The 25787-nt window shown below is 43.1% G+C and overlaps 1 protein-coding gene across 1 annotated transcript in view; it reads left to right on the top strand.

Moving 5' to 3' along the window:
• The first annotated feature begins 1522 nt into the window (after positions 1–1522).
• The window catches only part of FREM2 (FRAS1 related extracellular matrix 2), a 165789-nt gene continuing 141524 nt past the window's right edge, over positions 1523–25787 (top strand). The window contains exons 1-2 of the mRNA XM_055317329.1: positions 1523–6823; positions 11733–11822. Of these exons, the coding sequence (XP_055173304.1) occupies positions 1648–6823; positions 11733–11822 (5266 nt within the window). The 5' untranslated portion in view covers positions 1523–1647. The remainder of the gene's footprint in view (positions 6824–11732; positions 11823–25787) is intronic.

Here is a 25787-nt window from a genome sequence, read left to right on the forward strand (position 1 = left end):
ATTGAAATTTAAAATGTCATAGCAGTTTCTTACCTACACTCTTTTCTTTCCCAAATCTATCTTTAAACAGGGAAAGTGCAGGATGACCATTATTCCAATTCGATATTCCAACCAATAACCCGATTTGTGATACTGAACAAAAAAAGAACATTACCCAAAACGCTTTGATCAGGCAGGATAAGGAAACGGGACTGCTCAAGAAACTAATCTGGAAATGGCCGGGTTTTAACTGTGAGGGCTCTTCTGTTTTCCTCTTCGTTTCTTCCAAGAGGTGGGCGCAGGGAGACCTTGCAGAAGGGGAATCCACGCACTCCTGAAACCAGACCAACACAAGGGGGCAGGAGGAGCTCAAGCTCTGCCTCCAGAACCGGCCGACAGAAAAGGGAGCTGACCTATTTTCGTTCGCCCTCCGGATATTTATCAGTTCTCCCGGCCTGCAAAGGAATGTGATGCTGACAAGTAGGTGTAGTTTGCACTTGGTCTAATTGCTGCGAAGGGAACGGGAACGTTTCTAGCTGCAGCTGCCCGGGCGGCGGCGGCTTCGGGACAGCCTGGGGCTGCGTTTCCTAGAACTTACTTTTTGGTGCTTGTCTCGCGATTCGGATCGGGCTGCCTTTCTCCTGCGTCCCAAAAGTCCCTCCCCCACCTCTCTTTCCCCCCTTAAACTCCGAACGAACTTTGGTTGCCGAGGAGGGGCTTGTTCAAAACTCACCAATCCAAGGACTGTGCCCCTTGCGGTTTACGAGAGGCGGCGAGCAGGGATGGGGCGGGAGCGGGAGCGGGAGCGGGAGCGGGAGCGGGGGGGCCTTGGTGAGCAACCTGCTCTGGCCCTGGCTTCTCATGCTGGCTGTCCTTTTGCAGATGTGCCCCGAGTTTCTTCCCAAATTGCTCTGGGTTTCGAGTCAAATACAAGCGACGCTGCGAATCACTTTCCTCTCGGGTTTGCAAATTTCAGGGGGCAGTAATGACACCCACACACCCACACACCCACACACCCACACACACACCCGCGCGAGAATGTTTGGAAATGGAGGGCGTGGGAGCTTAACATGGGTGATCCTGGGTCCCGGGCCGCTGAAGAACGGATTCAAGCCCGGCGGCGTGTCCCGACTCCTCTGCTGGAGCCTCAAGCCCGGCGCCGCAGAGGGGCGCGAGCCCAGGTGGGCAGCTGGAGGCCGCTCGTCCCTCCGCCTCCCGCACCCCTCGCAGCGCCTCGCGTCTCCTCCCCCCGCGGTTTCCCCGCCTCGGCCCCTGGAGCTGATTGACGGACATCACTACCCAACCCTCGACTCCGGGCCTCCCCGCGGGACGACGATTGGCCTCCGGGGAGGACGGGGTGAGGGGGTACTCGGGGAGGGATTTCCCTCAAAGCCGGGGGTCCCGGGACCTGGGAAGCCGGGGCGGAGGGACGGGGCCCTCGCAGCCAGTGAGCGGCCGGGGCGGGGCGGGCCGGGGCGGGGGGGGGGGCCGGGGGCCTCACCCTCGCTGCAGCGCCAGCCCGGCCCGCGCAGCGCAACTCCCCACCCCCGCGCGGTGGCGGCTGCGGAGTGCGGAGCTGCTGGCGCTCTCCCGCGGGGTCTCTCGCCCGGTGCCGGGGGACCGACCGCGCCCCCTCCGCGGACCTGCCTCGGCCCCAACACCCCGACCATGCGCGCGGCCGGGGCCCCCGGGACCGCGTCCCGCGCCGCCACCCGTGCTCAGCCGGTGCCCCGGCTGCCGCCTCCCCTGCTGTTGCTACTGCCGCTTCTCCTGTCCCCGGTAAGCCGCGCCCGGGCACAGCCCGCTGCCCCGGGCCGGGAGCTGCTGTCGCCGGATCCCGCGGGGGCTGCGGGGGTCCTCGCCGAGGAGGCCGTGGTGCTGGCGAACCGGGGGCTCCGGGTGCCCTTCGGCCGCGAGGTCTGGCTGGATCCGCGGCGCGACCTGGTGCTGCAGGTGCAGCCGGGGGACCGCTGCGCGGTGACCGTGCTGGACAGTGACGCGCTGGCCCAGAGGCCGGGCCGCCTGAGCCCCAAGCGCTTCCCGTGCGACTTCGGCCCCGGGGAGGTGCGCTACTCGCACCTGGGCGCTCGCAGCCCGTCGCGGGACCGCGTGCGGCTGCAGCTGCGCTACGACGCGCCGGGAGGGGCCGCGGTGCTACCCTTGGCGCTGGAGGTGGAGGTGGTCTTCACCCAGCTGGAGGTCGTGACTCGGAACTTGCCCCTAGTCGTGGAGGAGCTGCTGGGGACCAGCAACGCCCTGGACGCGCGGAGCCTGGAGTTCGCCTACCAGCCCGAGGCCGAGGAGTGCCGCGTGGGCATCCTGTCGGGCTTGAGCGCGCTGCCCCGCTACGGGGAACTGCTTCGCTACCCGCGGGCTCCAGGTGGAGCCAGCGACCGGGGCGCCCAGGAGCCTCTCCTGATGGACTGCAAGGCCTTCCAGGAGCTGGGCGTGCGCTACCGCCACACGGCCCCCGGCCCGTCACCCAACAGGGACTGGGTGCCCATGGTGGTGGAGCTGCGCGCTCGAGGCTCGCCAGTGGGCGGGCCTGCTTTGAAACGGGAGCACTTCCAGGTGCTGGTGAGAATCCGAGGAGGGGCGGAGAACACTGCGCCCAAGCCCAGTTTTGTGGCCATGATGATGGTGGAGGTGGATCAGTTTGTCCTGACCGCCCTGACCCCGGACATGCTGGCGGCGGAGGATGCAGAGTCGCCCCCTGACCTGTTGGTCTTCAACCTCACCGCTCCCTTCCAGCTGGGCCAGGGCTACCTGGTAAGTACCGATGACCGCAGCCTGCCCCTCTCCTCCTTCACTCAGAGGGATCTGCGGCTCTTGAAGATTGCCTACCAGCCGCCGTCGGAGGACTCTGACCGAGAGCGTCTCTTTGAACTGGAGTTGGAGGTAGTGGATCCAGAAGGAGCAGCCTCAGACCCTTTTGCTTTTATGGTTGTGGTGAAGCCCATGAACACGCTGGCTCCAGTGGTCACCCGGAACACAGGCCTCCTTCTCTATGAGGGCCAGTCCCGGCCACTTACAGGCCCTGCAGGCAGTGGACCACAAAACTTGGTCATCAGCGATGAGGATGACCTGGAGGCAGTGCAGCTGGAGGTGGTGGCTGGGCTCCGGCATGGTCACCTTGCCCTCCTGGGTGCCACCCACGGCAACCCGGCCCCTAAGACCTTTTCGGTGGCGGAGCTAGCGGCCGGCCACGTGGTCTACCATCATGATGACAAAGACGGCTCACTGAGTGACAACCTTGTACTTCGAATGGTGGACGGAGGACGCAGGCACCAGGTGCAGTTCCTGTTTCCCATCACCTTAGTGCCTGTGGATGACCAGCCACCAGTCCTCAATGCTAACACGGGGCTGACACTGGCGGAAGGTGAAACGGTGCCCATCCTGCCCCTTGCTCTAAGTGCAGCTGACATTGACTCAGATGACTCTATGCTACTTTTTGTTCTGGAATCGCCCTTCTCAGCTATGGGGCATCTGCTTCTCCGCCAAACTCATCCTCCGCATGAGGAGGAGGAGGAGGAGGAGGAGTTTACTGGGAGCCCTTGGAGGAAACAGGGAGAGTTCTATGAGAAAGCAGTGACAGAATGGCGGCAGCAGGACATAAGAGAGGGGAGGCTGTTCTACAGGCACTCTGGGCCCCATAGTCCTGGGCCAGTGATTGACCAGTTCACGTTTCGCGTCCAAGATAACCATGACCCCCCTAATCAGTCAGGACCACACAGGTTTGTGGTGCGCATTCATCCGGTGGATCGCCTCCCTCCAGAGCTGGGCAGTGGCTGTCCCCTGCGGATGGTGGTGCAGGAGTCCCAGCTCACCCCGCTGAGGAAGAAGTGGCTGCGCTACACCGACCTGGACACAGATGACCGGGAACTCCATTACACAGTGACCCAGCCCCCCATGGACACAGATGAAAACCACTCGCCAGCCCCCCTGGGCTCCTTGGTCCTAACAGACCAGCCCTCGGTCGTGGTGGCCCATTTCACCCAAGCCCAGATCAACCACCATAAAATTGCTTACAAACCTCCAGATCAAGAACTAGGAGTGGCTGCCCGAGTGGCCCAGTTCCAGTTCCAGGTGGAAGACCAAGCTGGGAATGTGGCCCCAGGCACCTTCACCCTTTACCTGCAGCCAGTGGACAACCAACCACCTGAGATCCTCAACACTGGTTTCACTGTTCAGGAGAAGGGCCACCATGTCCTGAGCGAGACCGAGTTGCGTGTGAATGACGTAGACACAGACGTGGCACACATCTCTTTCACTCTCACTCAGGCACCCAAACACGGCCACATGAGAGTGTCTGGACAGATTTTGCATGTAGGGGAGGTCTTCCACTTGGAAGATATAAAACAGGGTCAGATTTCCTATGCGCATAATGGAGACGAGTCCCTCACCGACAGCTGCTCCTTGGAGGTCAGCGACATGCACCACGTGGTGCCAATCACTCTCAGAGTGAACATCCAGCCGGTGGATGATGAGGTGCCCATGCTGAGCCTTTCTGCTGGCACTCTGGGGTCATATCTAGATGTTTTAGAAAATGGAGCTACCGAAATCACTGCCAGTGTTATCAAGGGGACTGATGAGGACACTGATGATTTGATGTTGACTTTCCTCTTGGAAGATCCACCCTTATATGGTGAAATCCTGGTCAACGGAGTTCCAGCAGAGCAGTTTACCCAAAGAGACATTTTAGAGGGGTCTGTCGTCTATGCCCACACTAGTGGTGAGATAGGCCTGTTGCCCAAAGGGGACTCTTTTAACCTGAGCCTGTCGGATATGTCTCAAGAATGGGTAATAGGTGGCAATACTATCCAAGGAGTCACCGTGTGGGTGACCATCCTCCCTGTCGATAGCCAGGCTCCAGAAATTTCTATAGGTGAACAGTTTATAGTTGTGGAAGGTGATAAGAGTGTTGTAACATCAGCACATATAAGTGCTGAAGATATCGATTCACTAAATGATGACATCTTATGCACTATAGTTATTCAGCCTACCTCCGGTTATGTTGAAAACATTTCTCCAGCCCCAGGCTCTGAGAAATCAAGAGCAGGAGTTGCCATAAGTGCCTTTACCGTGAAAGACCTCAGGCAGAGTCATATTAACTATGTCCAGAGTGTCCATAAAGGGGTAGAACCTGTGGAAGATCGATTTATATTTCGTTGCTCTGATGGCATTAACTTTTCAGAGAGACATTTATTCCCCATTGTCATCATTCCCACCAATGATGAACAGCCAGAAATATTTATGAGAGAATTTATGGTGATGGAAGGCATGAGTCTGGTGATCGACACGCCCATCCTCAATGCTGCTGATGCTGACATTCCCCCCGATGACTTAACTTTTACTGTTACCCAATTTCCTACTCGCGGTCACATTGTGAACCAGCTGATAAATGGCACAGTTTTGGTTGAAAGCTTTACCTTGGACCAGATCATAGAGAGTTCTAGCATTATTTATGAGCATGATGACTCTGAGACCCAGGAAGACCGTTTTGTGATTAGACTAACAGATGGTAGGCATTCAGTGGAAAGGACGGTCCCCATTATTGTTATCCCAGTTGATGATGAGACCCCCAGAATGACCATCAATAATGGACTAGAAATAGAAATTGGGGAAACCAAAATCATCAACAACAAAATATTAATGGCAACTGATTTAGATTCGGAAGACAAATCTTTGGTTTATATTATTCGTTATGGGCCAGGACATGGCTTATTGCAGAGGCAAAAACCTACAGGTGCCTTTGAAAATATCACACTCGGCATGAATTTTACCCAGGATGAAGTGGACAGAAACTTAATTCAGTATGTCCATGTTGGACAAGAGGGCATTCGGGACCTAATTAAATTTGATGTGACTGACGGAATAAACGCCCTGATAGATCGCTACTTTTACATTTCCATCGGGAGTATTGACACTGTCTTCCCAGATGTGATAAGCAAGGGGGTATCCTTGAAAGAAGGAGGCAAAGTCACCCTCACAACAGACCTCCTAAGCACAAGTGACCTGAACAGTCCTGATGAAAACTTAGTTTTCACCATCACCAGGGCTCCCACGAGAGGTCACTTAGAGTGCACAGATCAACGTGGAGCTTCCATCATGTCTTTCACTCAGCTCCAACTGGCTGGCAACAAAATCTACTACATCCACACAGCTGATGATGAGGTCAAGATGGACAGTTTTGAGTTTCAAGTCACGGATGGACGTAACCCTGTCTTCCGGACATTCCGTATCTCCATTAGTGATGTGGATAACAAAAAGCCAGTAGTCACCATCCATAACCTGGTTGTCAGCGAGGGTGAAAACAAGCTGATCACTCCCTTTGAACTCACTGCCGAAGACCCAGATACTCCTGACAAACTCCTGAAGTTCATTGTCACCCAGGTGCCTGTTCATGGTCAACTCTTATTCAACAATACCAGACCTGCCATGGTTTTTACCAAGCAAGACTTGAATGAAAACTTAATCAGCTACAGACATGATGGCACCGAGTCAAGCGAAGACAGCTTCTCCTTCACGGTGACTGACAGTTCTCATACAGAGTTCTATGTCTTCCCTGATACAATATTTGAAACGAGGAGACCCCAAGTGATGAAAATCCAGGTCTTAGCTGTTGACGATAGCATCCCCCAGATTGCAGTGAACAAAGGGGCTTCCACGCTTCGCCCTCTGGCTACCGGTCACTTGGGGTTCATGATCACAAGCAAAATATTGAAAGCAGAGGACAGAGACAGCTTACGTTTTTCTCTCAGGTTTATTGTGACAGGAGCTCCTCAACATGGGTATCTCCTCAACCTGGACAGCGGCAACCACAGTGTCACTCAGTTTACACAAGGTATGGCACACTTTTCTTTCTTTATGCCCAACAGAAAACATGAGTCTTCTTTTCTGAGGGTATGGCTATCCCCAAAAACTCCAAGTAGGGGATCAAATTTGAGTCCAAGGGAAGGAAAGGAAAGGGAAATAGATCATAAGGGGGTGGGGTGAGGAATAAAGGGACTCACTTTTCTGGGAGAAGAGCTCCCTTCCTGTCCTATGTCCCATGTGGCAATATCTGCCTTAGAAGGAATATCAGGTATGCTGCCAAGGCAGGAGCCGGACTTGGGTGAGTTGACCCTGAGGCAGGCTCTTCAGTTCTGACCTGTTTGCCACCCCTGTCCTCTGAGTGGCCTATTGGACACGCTGCAGGGGACTCGGGAGCATTTTGGCACCTTAGAGAAAGATGTGCTTTCTAAATTCTGTGTATTCGTTTAACTGTCATTTTCTCCTACCATTCACACCGAGCCTTCAGATTTACGTCACTTTGATTAACTGTGGAAGCGCTGTTCTAATCCTGCTACAGTTCTTAGAAACTTTGTACCTGGAAAAAAATGTATTTATAGAGACTTTGTAGATTTATAACTCCTCTATAATATCTTATGACTTAGGCAAACACCAGAGACCTGAGAGGTAAGCACATGTCTAGAGTTACAACAATTACGTGTACAAGGTATGCCGTCATGACATACACACACGCAGAGCACGCATACTGATGTATACGACAGTATGTCCATCACCAGAATACACATTCACTTTGTCAAGAACCTGAAGATATGCTACTAAGATGAACAGCAGAAGAGAAAGAAGAAATTATTTCCTCGTTTCGCGTGTCCTCTGTGTCCTCTTTCAAACACAGTGACAGACTCCCGTTGCTTCAAGCACCTGCATTCTTAAGGCTAGAGCGTTTTGCTAATCTAAGTTTTCTTTGTGTGTGGACACAGTCTGAGACAGGAAGGGCAGGTGACCTCTGCAGAGCTTACTCAGTGACCGAAGGGAGAAGCCCATTCAGTATGCTGGCTTGGGAGTTAGGGCTGTTCTCGCCGACGTGCGACCTTCACAACAGAGGGCTTTGGGTGGCTTTCACGGAAACCTCACCACGTCAGGATGGAAACTCCATCTGGCCCTATGTGGGCTCTGTGAGTAGAGATAAAGTTTACCCTCGGGGCATCCCAGTGGGGGTATTCTTTTCCTGCAACAGCGTTGTGCTCTAACAAATGCTTTAATAAACGGATGTTGCAAAGTGTAGTGTTAAAGTGAACTACTTCTCTGTTTTAGATGCTGGCAAGTAGCCCTGCACTCCCAACCTCCTGATTCTTGGCTGAAAGCCTGACTATATTCTAGGGCCTGCAGGGACAGGAAAACCTGAGTGCCAAGTGTTATGCCAGACCAGCAGGAAACTTCTGTGTGAAGGCTTTCTGAGGACAGAGATGCCATGCAATCTCAGACTGGTTTCTTTTCATGGAAAGTGAAGAGGATAAAAGGAATATATTACAGGATAGAAAATATTACTTCAAACTGCTCCTCTGACCTGAAAGAATAATCTGATGTTAAAGATTTTTTTAAAGGAATTTTTAGATGAAGACAGGCAGATGATTTAATTCAAATTCTATGGACCAAGTCCAACAGCTTAAAATATTAGAATATTGTTTCATAAATATTGAACCCCAAGCTATGCTATTTCATTACAGACTGTTGTGCTCTCTCTCTCACTGATACTGACCATGATTATTCTTTATGGTCATTTGGAAATCTAGATTAGCCAGTTTAGTATAAAAAGTGAAGATACATTCTTAAGAGAAATGATCACATTCTAGTAAGAACCCAAATACTGTCTAGGAAAACTGTTGGTAGTTCACCACAGAACACTCATTCGAACAAGTTGAGACTGCAGTTTGGTTTAGGCTGGTTACTTCTGGAGAAGAGGTGGGTGAGTAAAAACGGAGAGGCTCCATCATAGAACTACTGTGGCTTCTCTCTTTGCAGAGAAACGAAAGTAGCGTCCCTAGTGAGGACAGTGCTGTGTTGTAATTGTTTTTGTTTTTCCGTAACCTTAAGCTGAGCTACATTTTGATGGATATTCAGTGCTCTGGGTTAAGTCAAGTTAGCATATGCGGTCAAAGAAGGTTAGCACCTTTTCATTTTGATAAAGACCTTACTGTCTTTTTACCAACTTACTACTTGAAATGATGATATAGCCTGCGTTTGGTGTCTCAAGGCTGTGATCTATTTTCCTAGTGATTCAGTTTTAAAAAATAAATAAGGTTTAGTTTTTTCCTCTACAAAAAAAAAATAAATAAAAATAAAAATAAAAAAAATAAAAAAAAGGTTATTCCCAAACCGATTCACTAAATGGTCCCTAGGAGAAGAAACTCCATTCATTTCTAAACGTCATTCAAATTTATTATCAGGAAGACTTAACAAGGTAGAATTAGACAAATTAAAGAAATAAATTATTTCAATGTTGCCTCTTCACCAAGATGCCCCTGTTGTCTCCATCCCGGGCTTAAATCACTTGTCTCAAGGACCTGGACTTTTTTCTCTATAGTAAGTACACAGTGATATCTTGTGGGAGATAGAGATCACTTGCAGAAATTTCTCCAAAGAGTTTGAACCAGGATGTGGTTACCAGGCATGTCAGTGAACTTAGAATTAAAACGAAAACACAAAATCATGGAATGCTTATATACATGAACCGAAATAAATCCAATGCATGATCAGTGATTAGAAGAAAATCCAGGTAATTGTTAGATGTTTACTGAAAGGAAATAGCATTTTTTTTTTGGCTCCTAGGTTTTGATCTTCCTAATACTACTGTGCCTTCAGAAGTGAGTGTTTATATATAAATTATGATGTTTTTGATAGTTTTAGAGGTTCCTATCGAATAACAGAACTATGGTCAAAGGCTTTACTTACTTGAGATTTTTTTAAAAGTCCCCTTTTTGAACCATGAATTATTAATTGAGTTATACAGAAAAGAAGAGTTTTGGTTTGTTCCAGCTAATCAATATTGCATGCCCCAACTTGGAGGGAAAATTTGACAGCTGCGTGTCACAATTGCATTCATGTTCACTTTAAAAATCAGTTTTTAAGAAATCAGTTTTGAAGTGGCGATTTATTTCAGTGAAACTGTCTCTTAAATACTAGAGTTTTATGCAAGAAAACATCAATACACAGCTTGGGCGTGCTAATGAATTTTTCCTTTTCTCATAGTAGAACCTTTAGATTTTTTTACACAGTTACAGAAGGAATAGGGAAGTTTGGAAAAAGGTCTTCCCCTATGTGACCAGAGGGCTTTGTCCTTAGGCTAAAGATGTGTCCTCAGAAGGCAGTTGCCTTCATTCCTTCTTGAGGAATTAAAGGCTGTAAGGGGTCAGAGTTGTAAGAGTAGACAGATAAAGAGCCTGCAGGGGCTTGACGCTACCTCTGTAGAAGCATCACACACGTGTAGGTAGAGGCCCAAGTGCGGTCCACCAGACCTCTGAGCTCTTTCGTTTGAGCCATTACTGAATATTAGACTCTAAGCAAAGGACTGTGGGAAGTTGAGACGAAAACAAACAATCCCAGAAGTTTTCAGTCTTCTGAGAAAGATAGACACGCAGAAAGATACAAATGACACTAGGCAGAAATTGGGGAAATTAGAGCAGAGTTAGAAATAAAACGCTAAGGGAAAATGAAACATCTTGAATTGGCTTCATCTCTGAGTACCCCTTTTACAAAAAGGTACCATTAATTCTTAAGTCAGATTTTCCCTCCTCAGATGTCTGATTGTAAGCAAGTCACCTCTCAGAATCGTATGAGCCAAGGGACATTGTATGAGCCTGTGTACATTTCACATCTGTCAAGTGGAGTCCTAGAAATTCATAGGGTCATTTGTTGATCCCAGTAGCTTGCATCACTTGAACTTATGCTTTCATAAAGTTGTTTTCTTATATATAACAATATTTTCTTATTCATACCAAGAACTACCTCTTAGAAAATGGAAAACTATAGAGCACACACTAACCAAATAAACATTACATGTTATTGTGGAAGCTACTTTTAGCTGTGATCTTGATTGTAGGTAGCCTTAGAAATAACTACTTCCTGCCTGGCCCATATCAAATAATGCCGTGTCATGAGCATCACCGAACAGGATACTTGGTTTATTATGTTGTCTATGTGGTGTCATTAAGGAGAGGAACTGGTAAAATGGGTAAATACATTTTTAAATTATATCTTAGTCAATACGGAAAACAAGCTGTGCCGGCAAGTTCGAGAGCTAAGACAGGAAGCAACAGAAAGCGCATTCCTGAGGCAGAATAACTAACTGTTCACTATGAATAAAGTTTTCAGTTTTTTATTAGATGTTTCTGTTCTAATTACTTTCTGGAGTCATGAAGTTATTTCAATCTTTGGGATTTAAAATGTCCTTGGTTTTTTTTTTTTTCTTTCAAACTCTGGAAAGCTTAAAAACAGCCCACTGTATATTGCAAGAGGTAAGAAACGTTAGCCAGAGGAGGGCAGGGAAGTTCTTTCCTCAGAGGGCCAGCGCTACAGGGAGGGAAAGAGTGTGATTTCAGTAGTGCCGAGAAATCTGCTATGCCTCAAAATATCTCCCTTTCCACCTGTCATGAAATCTGACATTCCGTATTTAAGACAGTCACTTCTTTGGTGTATGAACATGCAGATACCATAGGGAGGGGAAACACCTTGCTATTATTATAACCTAACTCTTGCACTCTCTCTGGATAAGGGATCAGATTTCCATGGGACAGCTGAAATCATGGGGCTTAGAGATAGGAGAAATAAGATAGCACTGCTTCACTTAGAATTGGGGAAGCTAACCACAGTTACGGAAGAGGAAGAGCCAGTCAGATCTACCATAAGTAATGGGTCACCAATCTCGCCCTAGTAATGAATCATTTTGTTCTTGGGTTATTTTCTAGCTGACATTGATGACATGAAAATATGCTACGTTTTAAAAGAGGGGGCCAATGCCACAAGTGATGTGTTCCATTTTACAGTTGAAGATGCTGGTAAGTATTCACTCTTACATTAGTATAAACAGGGAGAGTGACTTTTATTGGTTGTTCTTTGATGACTTCACTACAAAGAATCTGTATCAAGTATCCTTTTATGCTCACCTGAATTTATCCTGAATGAATTTGTCATTTGCCAATAGATAATCTTACATTCTCCATCTGACACAGTACTACTTGGCCATGAGGATAGATAAATGTTCCAGTTATATTATTTTCGTCTTAGGATTTGTAAAGCACCAAAAAGAAAGATCTATGTAAATAGGATCCCCATGTCCAGTTGTTCAGAATATGTTCTGCATGATGGTGTCCTCTTGAGGTGACAAGAGGATATTGGAATCCAGCCTGCTCCACACTTAGGCTATGTGCCTACCAGGGTGTGTCTGCCCAATATGGGTGCCTTTTGCTCATTTGTGCATGGGTGCTGTGTGGACTAATGCTGGTGGATAATTGTATTCACCAGGAAATCAGTGCTAAGTGAGTGTGTTTTATCTTACCAATCTCAGTATGGCTAATGATTTTCTTAGTTTGGGGGATTTTGTGACTGAGTCTAGCTAAAATTTTCCTCAGTGAAATCTGACGAGTACTGCAGAGGATAGGCCGTGGCTTGTGATCTGAATCTCCTGAGCAATTTTATTGTCATTGCTCACCCAGTGAGCCCTGGCTGTTGGTCACTCTCTTTTCAGCTCTCTTCCTAATCCTGTAGGGCAGGAGAAAGACTGGCCACTTCTAGACTCATCACAAAGATGCCTCTGTTCTCTCAGGCTCTCAGGAGAAGTGAAAGAACCTCAGGAAGCACATGTGTTGTGTGAACAGGACACAGGAAGTGGGGGGATATATGGGTAAGAGAGGAAAGAGGGAGAAAAGAAATGATTCCGACCCAGTTGTCTCTTTTCTTATGATGCTTTTTTTAAAAAAAGCACGCTGTTATGTCATCTCTCAAAAAGATGACATGCTTACCTTCCATATTTTTTGAAGCATTAAAAAGCATGTGTTTAAAATATCACTGGACATACGTGACCACAGCTCTGAAAAATGACATCTGTTGGGGTGTGTGCTGGGGATGTAAAAGAAGTTTGTTAATTTGGATTCAACTATTTGATTTTCCCTAGAGGCTGGATGTTTAATAAATTTGATGCCTTTATTTTTATGGTAGCCAAACCATAGTTTAATATTCTGCATATTGGTATAATGAATCTTTTTTTTTAAAGATTTATTTATTTATTCAGAGAGAGCGAAAGAGAGGCAGAGACACAGGCAGAGAGAGAAGCAGGCTCCATGCAGGGAGCCGGATGTGGGACTCGATCCCGGGTCTCCAGGATCACACCCCGGGCTGCAGGCGGCGCTAAATCGCTGTGCCACCGGGGCTGCCCTGTATTTAAACTTTAGAAAACATTATACTGCATCGTATTTCAAAATATTACATGAAGAATGGCTAGTTGAAGAAACTGGGTTTGTTTTTGAATTTGCTGAAAATATAGCTGAGTGTCTAAGGGTTGTGTTTATAGAAATAGGAAATAAATCATTTCAGGACCTTTCTTAGAGCAGGAGAGGGAAACATTCCAGCGATATTGTTCTAGAGCTTTCTTCTCGCTGCTGATACACCATCACTTACCGGGCTCAGGCAGATTCTGGCAACTATCTATGGAACAGAATCTATCTTAATTCACCTGATATAAGAAAATTTCCCTCTGGCAGAATAAACACAGAAACAAATCTGCAAGATGAAAAAATAAAAATTCATGTATGTATTTCAAAATTGTTTTAATCTGATACTTATTTTTTTTTAGGATTTTTGCACTGTCTTGTAAAATACTCTAACATTTGAATGAGAAATGCAATACTATTTAAAAAGTATCTTCAATGAAATCACTTCTCTAGGGAGTATGAGGAATTTTGCCAAACAGAAATAAAAAAAAAAAATACTGGCAATATTTGTGGTAACAGAAAAAATAAAGATATCCTTCCTTTCTATAAAAATAATATTAAACTAAGAATTTTGAGGTTTTTAAAAAATATTTTATTTATTTATTCATGAGCGACAGAGAGAGAGAGAGAGAGACAGAGGCACAGGCCGAAGGAGAAGCAGGCTCCATGCAGGGAGCCTGACATGGGACTTGATCCCAGGTCTCCAGGATCACGCCCTGGGCTGAAGGCGGCACTAAACCGCTGAACCACCCGGGCTGCCCAGAATTTTGAGTTTTTGATCCAATTAGATATGTCTTGGTAACACAGTGAATAATTTTTTTAAAAACACACTCTAGAAAGAAATCAATTTTTATAGAATGTAATACGAACCTTTATTTTCAAAATCTTCATGATTAATAATGTAAATTTTATGTAATAGAATATATGTTTATGAAGACACATGTATGTTTTGACACTTCTCAAAGATCTATATGTCTTAGGAATTATTGGAGGTACTTGAATCCTATGAATAAGCATTATTCATGTTTTTTAGTTGGAGGGATCCAGGTCTCAGAAAAGTCGCCTAACTTCTCCTAATGTGTCTATCTGTCCACAAAGTAACAGACCTCTGTCAAGGGTGACTCACTCTTCCCACATAGGTGATGACAGACTCTTTGGATCAGTGGGTTTGGCTACCGAATTCAGCCATTGTGATTTATTATCATCTCTTTTATGCAAAGATGGTAAGCATATCCTTATACCATCTCCAAAGTACATGAAATGCTTCTGGTCTTTCACATCTGGGTACCATGGCCTAAAATTAAGAACTGTCTACTCCAATTCTCTTTCCAAACCATAGAATTCACCTTCTCCAAGTCCTCAAGAGTGCTTTTAGGACAGTGACTAAGGAAATTACTGGAGCAAGCATAATCCTTGAGTAACCTAGAAAATCAAATAAAACTTTTACTTTCAGAAGTCAAGAACAGATTTAGGAAAGCAGAGAACTAAAAGCTTTTGTTTCAGATTTAATTAAGTCAGCATAAGAAACTGACCTGCCACAGAAATCTTGTTACCATGTAGTGATGGATTAGGACCACCCATCACTAATGGGATGGTGCTTAGAACAGAGTTACCACTTTTTAGTTTGGGGCTGTTACCAAATGGCAGCAAGAAAAAGTGCTTCATTTGAAGAATAGATAATGTCAGGATTTTACCATATAGTAACGTGTATGCACACACACACAGATTTTTATATTTTAGGAATCTTTCAATTGGATCTTAATCTTATGTATGGTTTCTGTTTATGCAGTTTTGCCTTCATAGCATTCATGTAAGCTTAGTAAAAACAAACAAAAACATTACTGCTCCTTTTTGGCATATGAGGAAACTGAGCCACAGAAATAGATAATTGACCTTCCTAGATGCACTACTTGATATAAAAAATAAGGTTCACAAGGAGTCAATATGTAGTTTAAGAGATAATCTGTGTATGTCTTATATAAATGGTACATCTGTGGTTTTTAATCTGTGCTAGACCTCAAAACTGTGATCTCCTATTATATATGCCGCCTTGAACTCCACTTCTGCAGGGGTTCTTCTGTGATTAAATAGTTTATAATTATAAGCTAATTCAGAGCAACTGAGTACTTATCTAAAAAGTTTACCTTTGGCTGGAGGTGAGCTGCACAGAAACTTTACAACGAAATGTCTCTGGAAGAGAAACAAAAGGACACTAATTCATCTGTAATTTACTGTTGATCAGCCTAGCAGTAAAGAGACATTGGTTAATCTGACCCTGATGAGATTATAAATTGAGATCATTGTCATTTATGCTTGTAGATGTTCACTGGAAAAGTTACATATGCATAAACCTTTTCTTCCTGGATTTGGCAGATATGTATAATTATATTAAAATGGTTCTAGCACACAAAAAAATAGGTACTTGACTTTCCTCAAATTTCATAACCAGGCAACTAAAGGCTAATTTGAATCCCGGGATTCTTTATATAAGCAGTAACTTCCATATTTATTCAGGATAGGCAAAGAGGGGAGTTAACTCAATGTTTTCTGTGTTCTTCTGACCAAGATTTTAAGAATGTTTACTGGTGAGAATGAAATCAGAGTAGGATCTATCGATAGGCAAAAAGTTTCATCTCTTATATAGTGTGAATTTTTATTTTAGAATTCTTTAGAGGTCACCATGTACTCAAATTTGTAGTATTCTTTTCTGATATCTTAGTGTAAGTCTTTTTAAAAAAATAAATGTGGAAAAAAGTTAGTCTTTCTACAGTACCGATAAACACAAATCAGATCAACCTTACAGTACCATTTTTTGTTTTATCAATTAAATTATAAAGAAACTTAAAAAAAACCACACTGAATATGTGAGTTAGAATGAAACAGGTACACTTCCATAATGTATGTGAAGTTATAGAGTGAGAAAAAGCTTCGGAAAAACTTGTGAATATGTAGTTGGAGTTATGCAAGATGTAATAATCCTCTTAAGACATGACTCTTAAGAAGCAAAAACTTGCAGTCATATTCATGTCACCAGGGACTCAAACAACAATCTGGAAATTATTCTATATGCCCAATAAACATAGAAGAAGCTTTTTAGTAATGGCAGTCCTGAAAATGTTATGCAGTCCTTAAAATCTTAAATTACATAGTCTATCATAGTGTAATTCTTAAAATGATCATTTAGTAATGAAATACAGTTTTTGGAATGTTAGTAAAGAACATGAAAATAGTATATGAAAAGGCCATCAACCTAGGTACTCTGAGGCCAGTGAACTACTATACAGTTAAAATTTATAACAATTTATATACAAATCAAACTCTGAATTTGGGGAAAATGCTCTTGTTATCCATGGCTTCCGCTAAGGAGCAGCATAGCAATCACCTGTGGATTTAGCGAACCATCTTCCATTTCTTTTTGTTTCACCCTTTTATCTTCCTGAGATGAACTCAATATAATAAATACTACAGGGATACCTGGGTGGCTCAGCCATTGAGTGTCTGCCTTTGCCTCAGGGTGTGACCCTGGAGTCCCGGATCGAGTCCCACATCGGGCTCCCTGCAAGGAGCCTGCTTCTCCCTCTGCCCTGTGCCTCTTGCCTCTTTCTCTGTGTCTCTCAGGAATAAGTAAATAAAATCTTAAAAAATAATAATAATAATACAGATCTGGAAAAAAACATCCTCCTTTGATAATTGCCTCTTTGAAGTCCAATTCCAGATCTAGTGCTCAGCATTTTAGCATAAGACAAAAGCTTGTAGTCTTTTAGCCTGCTCTTAATCGAACATCTTCTCTGATTTCGTTTCAGCCTTTAAATGCCCTGTGATTTTCCTGTAAAGTATTCAAACATGAAAGTGATTTGTCTCTTTTGAGTCTTTTTTTCTGAGGAACTTTTCTAGCTCTTCCTTGTGATGTGAAAGCTGACCTCACATCACTGTTCCTGGTGTGTCCCACCCTCAACCCTGATGAAGTTCATCCCTCTTCCACACACCTGACTCTAGTGACATTTCCTCTCCAGAGTTGCTCCCAACATTGTGATGGCAAAGGTAGCCACACCCTTCTTTGTGCTTGTATCCCTACCTTTATCTACAGGAATGTTGTATTCTGATTATTTGCTGATGAGAAGACCTCCCCCTGTAGAGAAGGAGCTCCTTCAAAAAAAAAAAAAAGTGTCATTTATCTTTGTACCACAGTGCCTCCCTGGGGTTGAAAACAGGGTAAATATTTTAACAGATATTAAAAAGAACAAATAGATAAATGGGCAAACGGCACTCCCTTTTTATATAAAGATCAATTACATCATATTCTAAGAAAAGCTTCTCTAAACAATTGCCAGTGGACCTTGGCATTCCTTTAGAACACTGTCTTATCCTAGCATTAATTTAAATCCCTGTGGCACCATGAAAGATTTTTAGTAGAGCTTTCACATTTTTAAACACATGAAACCAACTGCTGTGAAAATTCCTTTGAAACTTTCAGTGGAATACACGGAAGACCGAAGAGATTCTCAGATTCCCAGTAACCAACAGTCCAGACAGAGCTCATGTTATTCTTAAAGAGTTCTCCGGAAAAAAATTAAGTTGTCATATATTATGTAAACAATTGTACATCTTTAAAATTCAAAGGAAAATAGGTATTTTCTATAAATCAGTATAGTTTATTTATTTAAAAAATTTTTTCTAAAGACTTTATTTTTTCATGAGACACAGAAAGAGGCAGAGACACAGGCAGAGGGAGAAGCAGGCTCCATGCAGGGAGCCCCATGTGGGACTAGATCCCAGGATCCCGGGATCCAACCTGAGCCAAAGGCAGATGCTTACCCACTGAGCCCGCCAGGCATCCCGAATCTGTGTAATTTTAAAGTCATCGCTACTACCTTAAGTATTTTTAGTTACCCCGGTTTTGTGCCTCTTGTGATAAGAGACATGGTGCCAGGTAGAGAAGTAGAAAGCTCTTATTAGCATAAAGTATCCTCGGTCCCCATTAAAATGTCATTACATGCATTTTATTAGTTTCTTGTTCATGTGTTTAAGTCTCAAGCCCTCAGCATCAGATCCAAGATGTTTTTTTGATGGGCAGAAGAAAGAATTGGGTGTGATCATCCATCTGGCTTGATATACTGAGGAGGAGGAGCCCTACGTTTTTCCCCATTGTGAAGATTGGTTTGCTGCTTCCTCATTTGAACTCTCATGTGACTAGGGTGCGGCTGGAGAGAGTTCCGTCTCCTGCTTTGGCACTAAGACTGGGGCGTCAGATACGGTATCTGTGTTGGCCATTGCAATGCATCTGGTCCATAGCCAGACATTTGTTGCCTCTGTCTTTATGTCTTTTGGTGCCCAGTTTTTCATTTGCCAAGATCCTTAATTCATATGCTATCGACAGATATAAATAGTATCTTGACATAATAGAAGAAGCTGTGGAGTCATTTCTTTATATGACATGTCAGTTAAGGACAAGGCATTCAGATTGTATTCCATATTTGATGACAGACTACTGAGATACAAGGAGACTAGAAGCTCTTCGTTCTAGTTAGAAGGAGCACAGATTTTTGCTCAAAAGTGACCAGGTACTCGGGGTTTAAGGCAGTCATTATTGACAACTAGCTGGATTTTATTTATTTATTTTTATTTATTTTTTATTAATTAGCTGAATTTTAAGGAAAGGCAGGAAAAATAGAAATAAGTGCAGTAAGTTGGAAAATGAGATTTGAGTACAGGCATTAAAAGATTATACAGACATACTCAGCTTAGAGAAAAAAGCAAGCATTCTTGGCGATAAAATTAATTGCCAGTGACATGAGAGCCAGAGGAAAGCTACCAGTGCCTTATGGAGTTATAATAAGATGGTGAAGTAACGTCAGGCACTGAGACAAGTATTTCTAATCTGCGAGAGAACATAAGATTCTACTAGAATACATGTCCTGGGAAGGGCTGTTGGCTAATTTGACTAAACATTTGTAAGCCTTTCTCTTTTCAACAGTTTACAATTGCTCAAATCATCCAGGTCTTTCTATAGCATAGCCCTGCCTTCAGCAGCATGACTGTAAGGTACCTGTACTGTGTCCATGAAAGAAGTTACACCTCTTAAATAGAAAAGTATAAAGTAGGGATCCCTGGGTGGCGCAGCGGTTTGGCGCCTGCCTTTGGCCCAGGGCGCGATCCTGGAAACCCGGGATCGAATCCCACGTCGGGCTCCCGGTGCATGGAGCCTGCTTCTCCCTCTGCCTCTCTCTCTCTCTCTCTCTGACTATCATAAATAAATAAAAATTAAAAAAAAAAGAAAAGTATAAAGTAAATGTAATTAGTCACTATTCTTTGGGTTCATTCCAAAATTATATATCATATAGACATACTGTCTTACTGGCTTACAGGAAAATTTTCTTAAATGGCTAAATCTTCTGGTGAATATGAAACCTTACTAGTCACGTTTCTGGAGGCTTAGTGTAATTCTATATTTACTCTCAAAACCAATGATAGTCAACTTTTAAGACTAAGCAGATCTTTCATAAGTGATTAAAATACCATAATCTTGGGGCGTCTAGGTGGCTCCATGGATTAAGTGGCTGCCTTTGGCTCAGGTCGTGATCCTGGGGTCCTTGGATCGAGCCCCACATTGGGCTCCCCTGCTTCTTCCTCTCTCTCTTTGCCCCTCCTCTTGCTTGTGCTCGCTGTCTCTTTCTCAAATGAATAAATAAAATCTTTAAAAAAATAAAATAAATACCATAATCTCAAGTCAAATATTTTATGTGTAGTAAATATTACATAATTCAATAACATTCCCATTCTTTCCTTTAAGTTTGCACTGGGTGGCTGGGCAAAAGAGAAGGTAGTATTTAGTGATGTAGTACACAGTTGTAATTGGTATGATTCTATATTTGCTAGAACCCGGGCCAATCCAAAGAGAGGCAGAATGTAATGTTAGAGAAGGGTCAGAGTTTCTGTGGCAAAACTTATTTGCTATAAAGAGGTTCGCTGTTCATTTATTTATGGAAATGATGCAACAAGCATTTTTGGAGCACCCACTATATTTGAAGCATTTACTGGATTCTGGGAAAACAGTGATGAACATAACAGTTGTGATTTTTTGACCTGAGGTTCCAGTGGGCTCAGATGATAAAACAGTAGACAAATAAAACATTTATTTATGAAGTGTTTAAAGTATTAGGGAGGTTATCATTAAATCCGAGATAGCAGCTGTCAGGAATGGCTTCTGAAGGGTAATATTTGATCTTAGATTTAGCATGAGATGAAGCTGCCACAGGAAGACGGGAGGGAGAGTGTTCCGAGCTGAGGGGAAAGCACGTGCGAAGGCACTGAGCTCTGTGTGTTCAAATGACCGGAAGGGCATCAACGTGCCAGGAGCTCAGTTAACAAGGCAGAGTGCCACGCACGGTGAGGCTAGAGTTAGACTGGAGCCCGATGGTGCAGAACCTCATAAACCCAGCACAGTGATTTAGATTTTGTTCTAAGGCAAAGGAGTGGCAGGGTCCAGTTTACTTTTTTTGAGAAGATGACTCCTGCAGCTGTAGAGGATTCAGGGGAAGCAACCAGGGGAAAACAGGGAGATCAATATGAGGCTGGTGCAGTAAGATAGATGTGATATAATTTTGTATCTCAACCTATAGGAGTTATTGACAGTTTAGATTACGGGGCGCGGGGGCGAGGAGAATTTAAGCATGATTCTGGGCTTCTTGGCCAGAGGAGAGTGGAGGCACTGTTCATTCAGATGGAAAAGACTTGTGTGGGGGGCGGGGGATAGGGTGGGGGCAGCATAGAAAAGCTTTCAGAGAGGAAACTAAGAGGTCATTTTGAGCATATTAATTATGAGATGCTTTACTTTGAAATGTGTATACAGGAAGGCCAGCCTATTGACCCTGCTTATCTTCCCTTCCATCAGAGGAGTTAGGAGCGCAGCCTCGGGAGTTAGAACCAGAATGACTATTGGCTCTGCCCTTTGCAGTAACTGGTGATGTGACCCTGAACTAAGTGACTGAGTCTTTCTTAGCCTTGGTTTCATTTGCCTAGTGGGATGATATAGTATTCTAACTAATAAGGTTCTTTTTGAAGGTTAAGTAAGGTAATTCACGGAAATGGGATCATTCCTGCAGCACACTTCCTGCCTCTGAGTAATGACTGCAGGAGCTACCATGCTTGAGGTTACTTCTTGAAGGGTTTCCAGGGCTTTTTTTTTTCTTTTCAATTTTTCTTTCATTTCTTGCTTATTTCCCACCTCTTTCTTCTCTCCTTTTCTTCTTCCTCGCTCCAGTCTTTGTCACGGCAGCTGTTCAGAAAGTTTATCTATTTGTTTTTGGTGGAGATGGAATAAGACAGGGATGCAAATGGAGAAATGGTGAACACTTCTGTAATGCTGAGTTTAAAGGCTAAGAATGCTTCCAAAGTCATTTGCCATTAGTAAGTAGCTTAACAAAATTTTCATGAAGCTAACAATTGAGACCCTCTGGTCAAAGAACGGAAATACAAAATACAATCTCTCTTGAGCTCAGTTTATATGTTTTATTTCTTTTTTAATAACTGGGAGTGTAGATTTTATAAACTTGAAGATTAAATATAGGAACCTGCTTTTATAAAAAACAGTAACACTCCGGGATGCCTGGGTGGCTCAGTGGTTGAGTGTCGGCGTTTTGGCTCAGGTCGAGATCCCGGGGTCCTGGGATCCGGTTCTGCATCAGGCTCCCTGCGGGCAGGCTGCTCCTACTTCTGCCTGTGTGTCTGCCTCTCTCTGTGTCTCTCATGAATACATAAATAAAATCTTTAAAAGATACAAAATTTAAAAAGCAATAGCATTCTGAAACATTTGGGTTTAGAAAATGTGAGACTCAAATGTAAGCTTCGATTGCAAATCTAACACACGGAGCCGAGCCCTAACCAGCTCGAGACACTGATGGAATACGTATTAAAGCCAGGTGTCTTTCTGTAGTTCTCCAGTGAAGTCAAAGGGACAAATGTAATACCTAATCCTGATTGCAAATAAGGAAAAAATAAAATTTAGTGAGGCTTAACTTCATGAAAAAGTGGTGAATGAGCCACACACACAAATAAATACAGGTGTCTTTGTTCTTGCTTCACAAATGTAGATCTATTTCGTAACATACATTTCCTGAGACCAAGAAAAATTTGTGTAAATGAGACAAAAATAATTTTCTTTAGTATTCTGTTTTCTTTAATATTCAGTGTAAACTTACAGAAATTACTCATTTATAAATCTGGTTCTGCCCCTAAGAATTGCCAAGTAGTTGTATTTAAGTCATTTTTCATGAGAGGAATAAATACCATGTTAAAGAAACAATGTAGCTTCAGATGTCTACATTGTTAGGTAGAAATTACCAGAATGAATTATTCAGCCATGGCTAGGAACCATATAACCTAAGATTTACTTTTTTTGCAAAGGGTGTCAGTATCAACTATATCAAGACATAAAAAGAAAAAGCTAAAGGGAAGATAATCACATAGCGATGTTTGGTCTTCAATTTAGAACTATTTTTAATTCTTCACGTTAATTTTGAACCAAGCTGAGAAAATAGCACCCTCAGTAGTAGCTTTTAGTGAAGGAGGCCAAGGCACAGTTCTCTTTCTTTTTGTTTCAAGAGAGATCTGACCACATTCTTCTAGGCTGAGACCACAGAAGTACCTGCTCTCCAATTTTTATTTTTTATTTTTTTAACTTTTTTGCTGATTCAGAAAGGTTTGACTATTTCGTCTTGGTAATGCCCCCACCTGCTACGTTTGACTCCACTTATATGGCTGTTAGAGGCATGAGTTGAGAACACAGAAAACAGTGTTCTCAAGCTTAGCTCAGGAGAGCCACTTCAGAAATTGAAAATAAAGTGGCAAAACTAGTTCAGAAATCCAAGAGACAGGAAAGAGCCATTCTGGGTTCCCATAATTCTTTTCTTACTTTTATTTTATGTAGAAATAGCCCCAAGTAAAGGGCACTGAATCTTTGTAAAATTAAGGAAAGTAGGGTACATAGAGCCATTTCAGAAATTGTTATTAACCGGTAAGAAAAAATTAACCTTGCAACCTACAGCTCAGGAGTCTTTTTGTTTTACCATGTGTGACTATCCGGTTACTAAATCCAGTTAATTTTACCAGCATCCTGGATTCCTATTGAATCAGATTCCTTCATTAACTCCATTCCTGTTGACCTCGTTAGAACCATGTTGAGGTTTATCTTAAATGACTTAATATATGTAAACTGCTTAAAAATAATGACCAGTGCTGAGTCAGTGCCATAGAAATGTTAGCCATTTCCACCACTGTAATACAATACTGTATCTGTGAGAGCCGGCATTCTTATCTTTGCTTTTCATTGATGTATCCTCAATGCCTGGCACACACAGATACTCAATAACTACTTATCAAGCAAAGAAATCAATTTTTCATAATGCAAGTTTCCTAATGGATTTGTCTCTTGCCGCTGTCCCCTCTGATCCAGATGTACCATTTCCATAATTACCTAAAAGTACAAATGTGATTTTTAAACTATCTTTAAAAAACAAACAAACAAACAAAACTCTTATCTTCCCCTCTGCTGCCACAGTTTTGATTTTCTAACATGCAAATCTGAGGCCACCTTTATTTTCCAACTCGCTAATGGTGTCTTCTTAAACCCTGGAAAAAATTCAGGCCCTTTTTGATGTATACATTGGCCATGTCCAGTCTACCCAGCCATACAACCTACTGAGGTTTCCCCACGCACCATGCTAGTTCATGTGCGCTGACTTTTCTTTCTCATTCTTCCTGAATGTCCTTCCTCTTGCCTCTGCAAGAGACTCAGTTTCAGATAGCAGCTTCTCCTTGACTTCAACTCATGTCTTTAGGGTCAGACATCTCTTGCTCTGTGTTTCCATGACTACTCATATTTGTATTCAGGGATGATATTCAAAATGTTTATGTAGAGACCCATATATAGATTTATATAGTGATTTAAATCATGCCAATTAATATATATCATCTCTATATATATAGATTTATATAGTGATTTAAATCATGCCAATTAATATATATATATATATCATCTCTCTCTCTTTCTCTCTCTCTCTCTCTATATATATATATAGAGAGAGAGAGTATGTATATATAAAATTCCTTACCAGGTAATAGAAGTGGCAGCACAAATAATATACTGTATAAGATTGTTAATATACTATACAATATAAAATATTATATATATAAAAGTGCTTACAAGTATATTGCTATGGTACAGATTACTCATCAAATCACTAATAATTTAAGTATGTTTTATTTTGATACCATCTTTTATTTAAAGCAGCTTTCACAAGCTAAAAGATACCCTTCCAGGGCCATGATTTGACGTGGGATCAAACTTTTCCAATGACTTAGCCCTTAGTGGAACTTTTTTTTTAAGGATTTTTAAAATTTATTTATTCATGGAGAGAGAGAGAGAGAGAAAGAGAGAGGCAGAGACACAAGCAGCCTAGCCTCCATGGAAGGGAGCCTGACATGGTACTCGATCCGGGTCTCCAGGATCACGCCCTGGGCTGAAGGCAGCGCTAAACTGCTAAGCCACCGGGGCTGCCCTGACTTAGTCCTTAAAACTGGTTGTTGCCTAGTGACTGGTAACTCCCAATTGGTAGAAAATCGCTCTTAACGTCAATCATATTGTTCATGGTATTAAATGTACTCCTAGATTTTTTTGAATTAATCAATGAGATCCAAATTATTTTTAAGACTTACAAAATATAGGAGAGTCTTATATATTTAATATCTCTATTCATAGACAAAGTTATAAAAATTATTTGCTAGAGTGCAGGGTTTGTGGAACTTAATATTTTAGGATCAGGGAGAGGCAGTGTAATATGTTGATTAACAATATGAGCTCTTCAAGGCTTTGGGGGCTGTAATCTTGATCCTAAAAAGTTTTAGATCTTTCTATCTGTTAATCAGTACGGATGGCATTCTCCATCTTAGCAACTGGTATACCAGCTCAGAGCATACCACTTTGTATTGCACCCCTTACATACATTTGTGTTTATAAAGCTTCTCCACTGCAGGAGCTGCCTCGTTTATATCTGTGTGTCCTTGTCCAATGCTTAGTCTCCACATGGTACTGAGTAGAATGCCAATAAATATTTTCAGAGTGAAGCCGTGAATAAATGCTGAATGTAATTAACTGGTTTCTACTTTCTCTTAAAGTTATGTAGAATTATTTCAGAAGTTGAGGAGAGGAATCTAAAGGAAAACAGAATAGTCTTACCAGTTTAAAAAATATAAAGTAATGAAAGTCAGTGTTCACTTTTAAATATCAAATCACAGGGATCCCTGGCTGGCTCAGCGGTTTGGCGCCTGCCTTTGGCCCGGGGCGTGATCTTGGGGTCCTGGGATCGAGTCCCACGTCGGGCTCCCGGCATGGAGCCTGCTTCTTCCTCTGCCCGTGTCTCTGCCTCTCTCTGTCCTTCTGTCTATCATGAATAAATAAATAAAATCTTTTTAAAAAATCACACATAGGTATATATAAACATATGCTTTTCCAATATTCTTTGTGTAGACTTTTATGGT

This window comes from Nyctereutes procyonoides, unplaced genomic scaffold, assembly GCF_905146905.1.
Source record: "Nyctereutes procyonoides isolate TBG_1078 unplaced genomic scaffold, NYPRO_anot_genome, whole genome shotgun sequence".
In the NCBI taxonomy this organism is placed as follows: domain Eukaryota; kingdom Metazoa; phylum Chordata; class Mammalia; order Carnivora; family Canidae; genus Nyctereutes; species Nyctereutes procyonoides.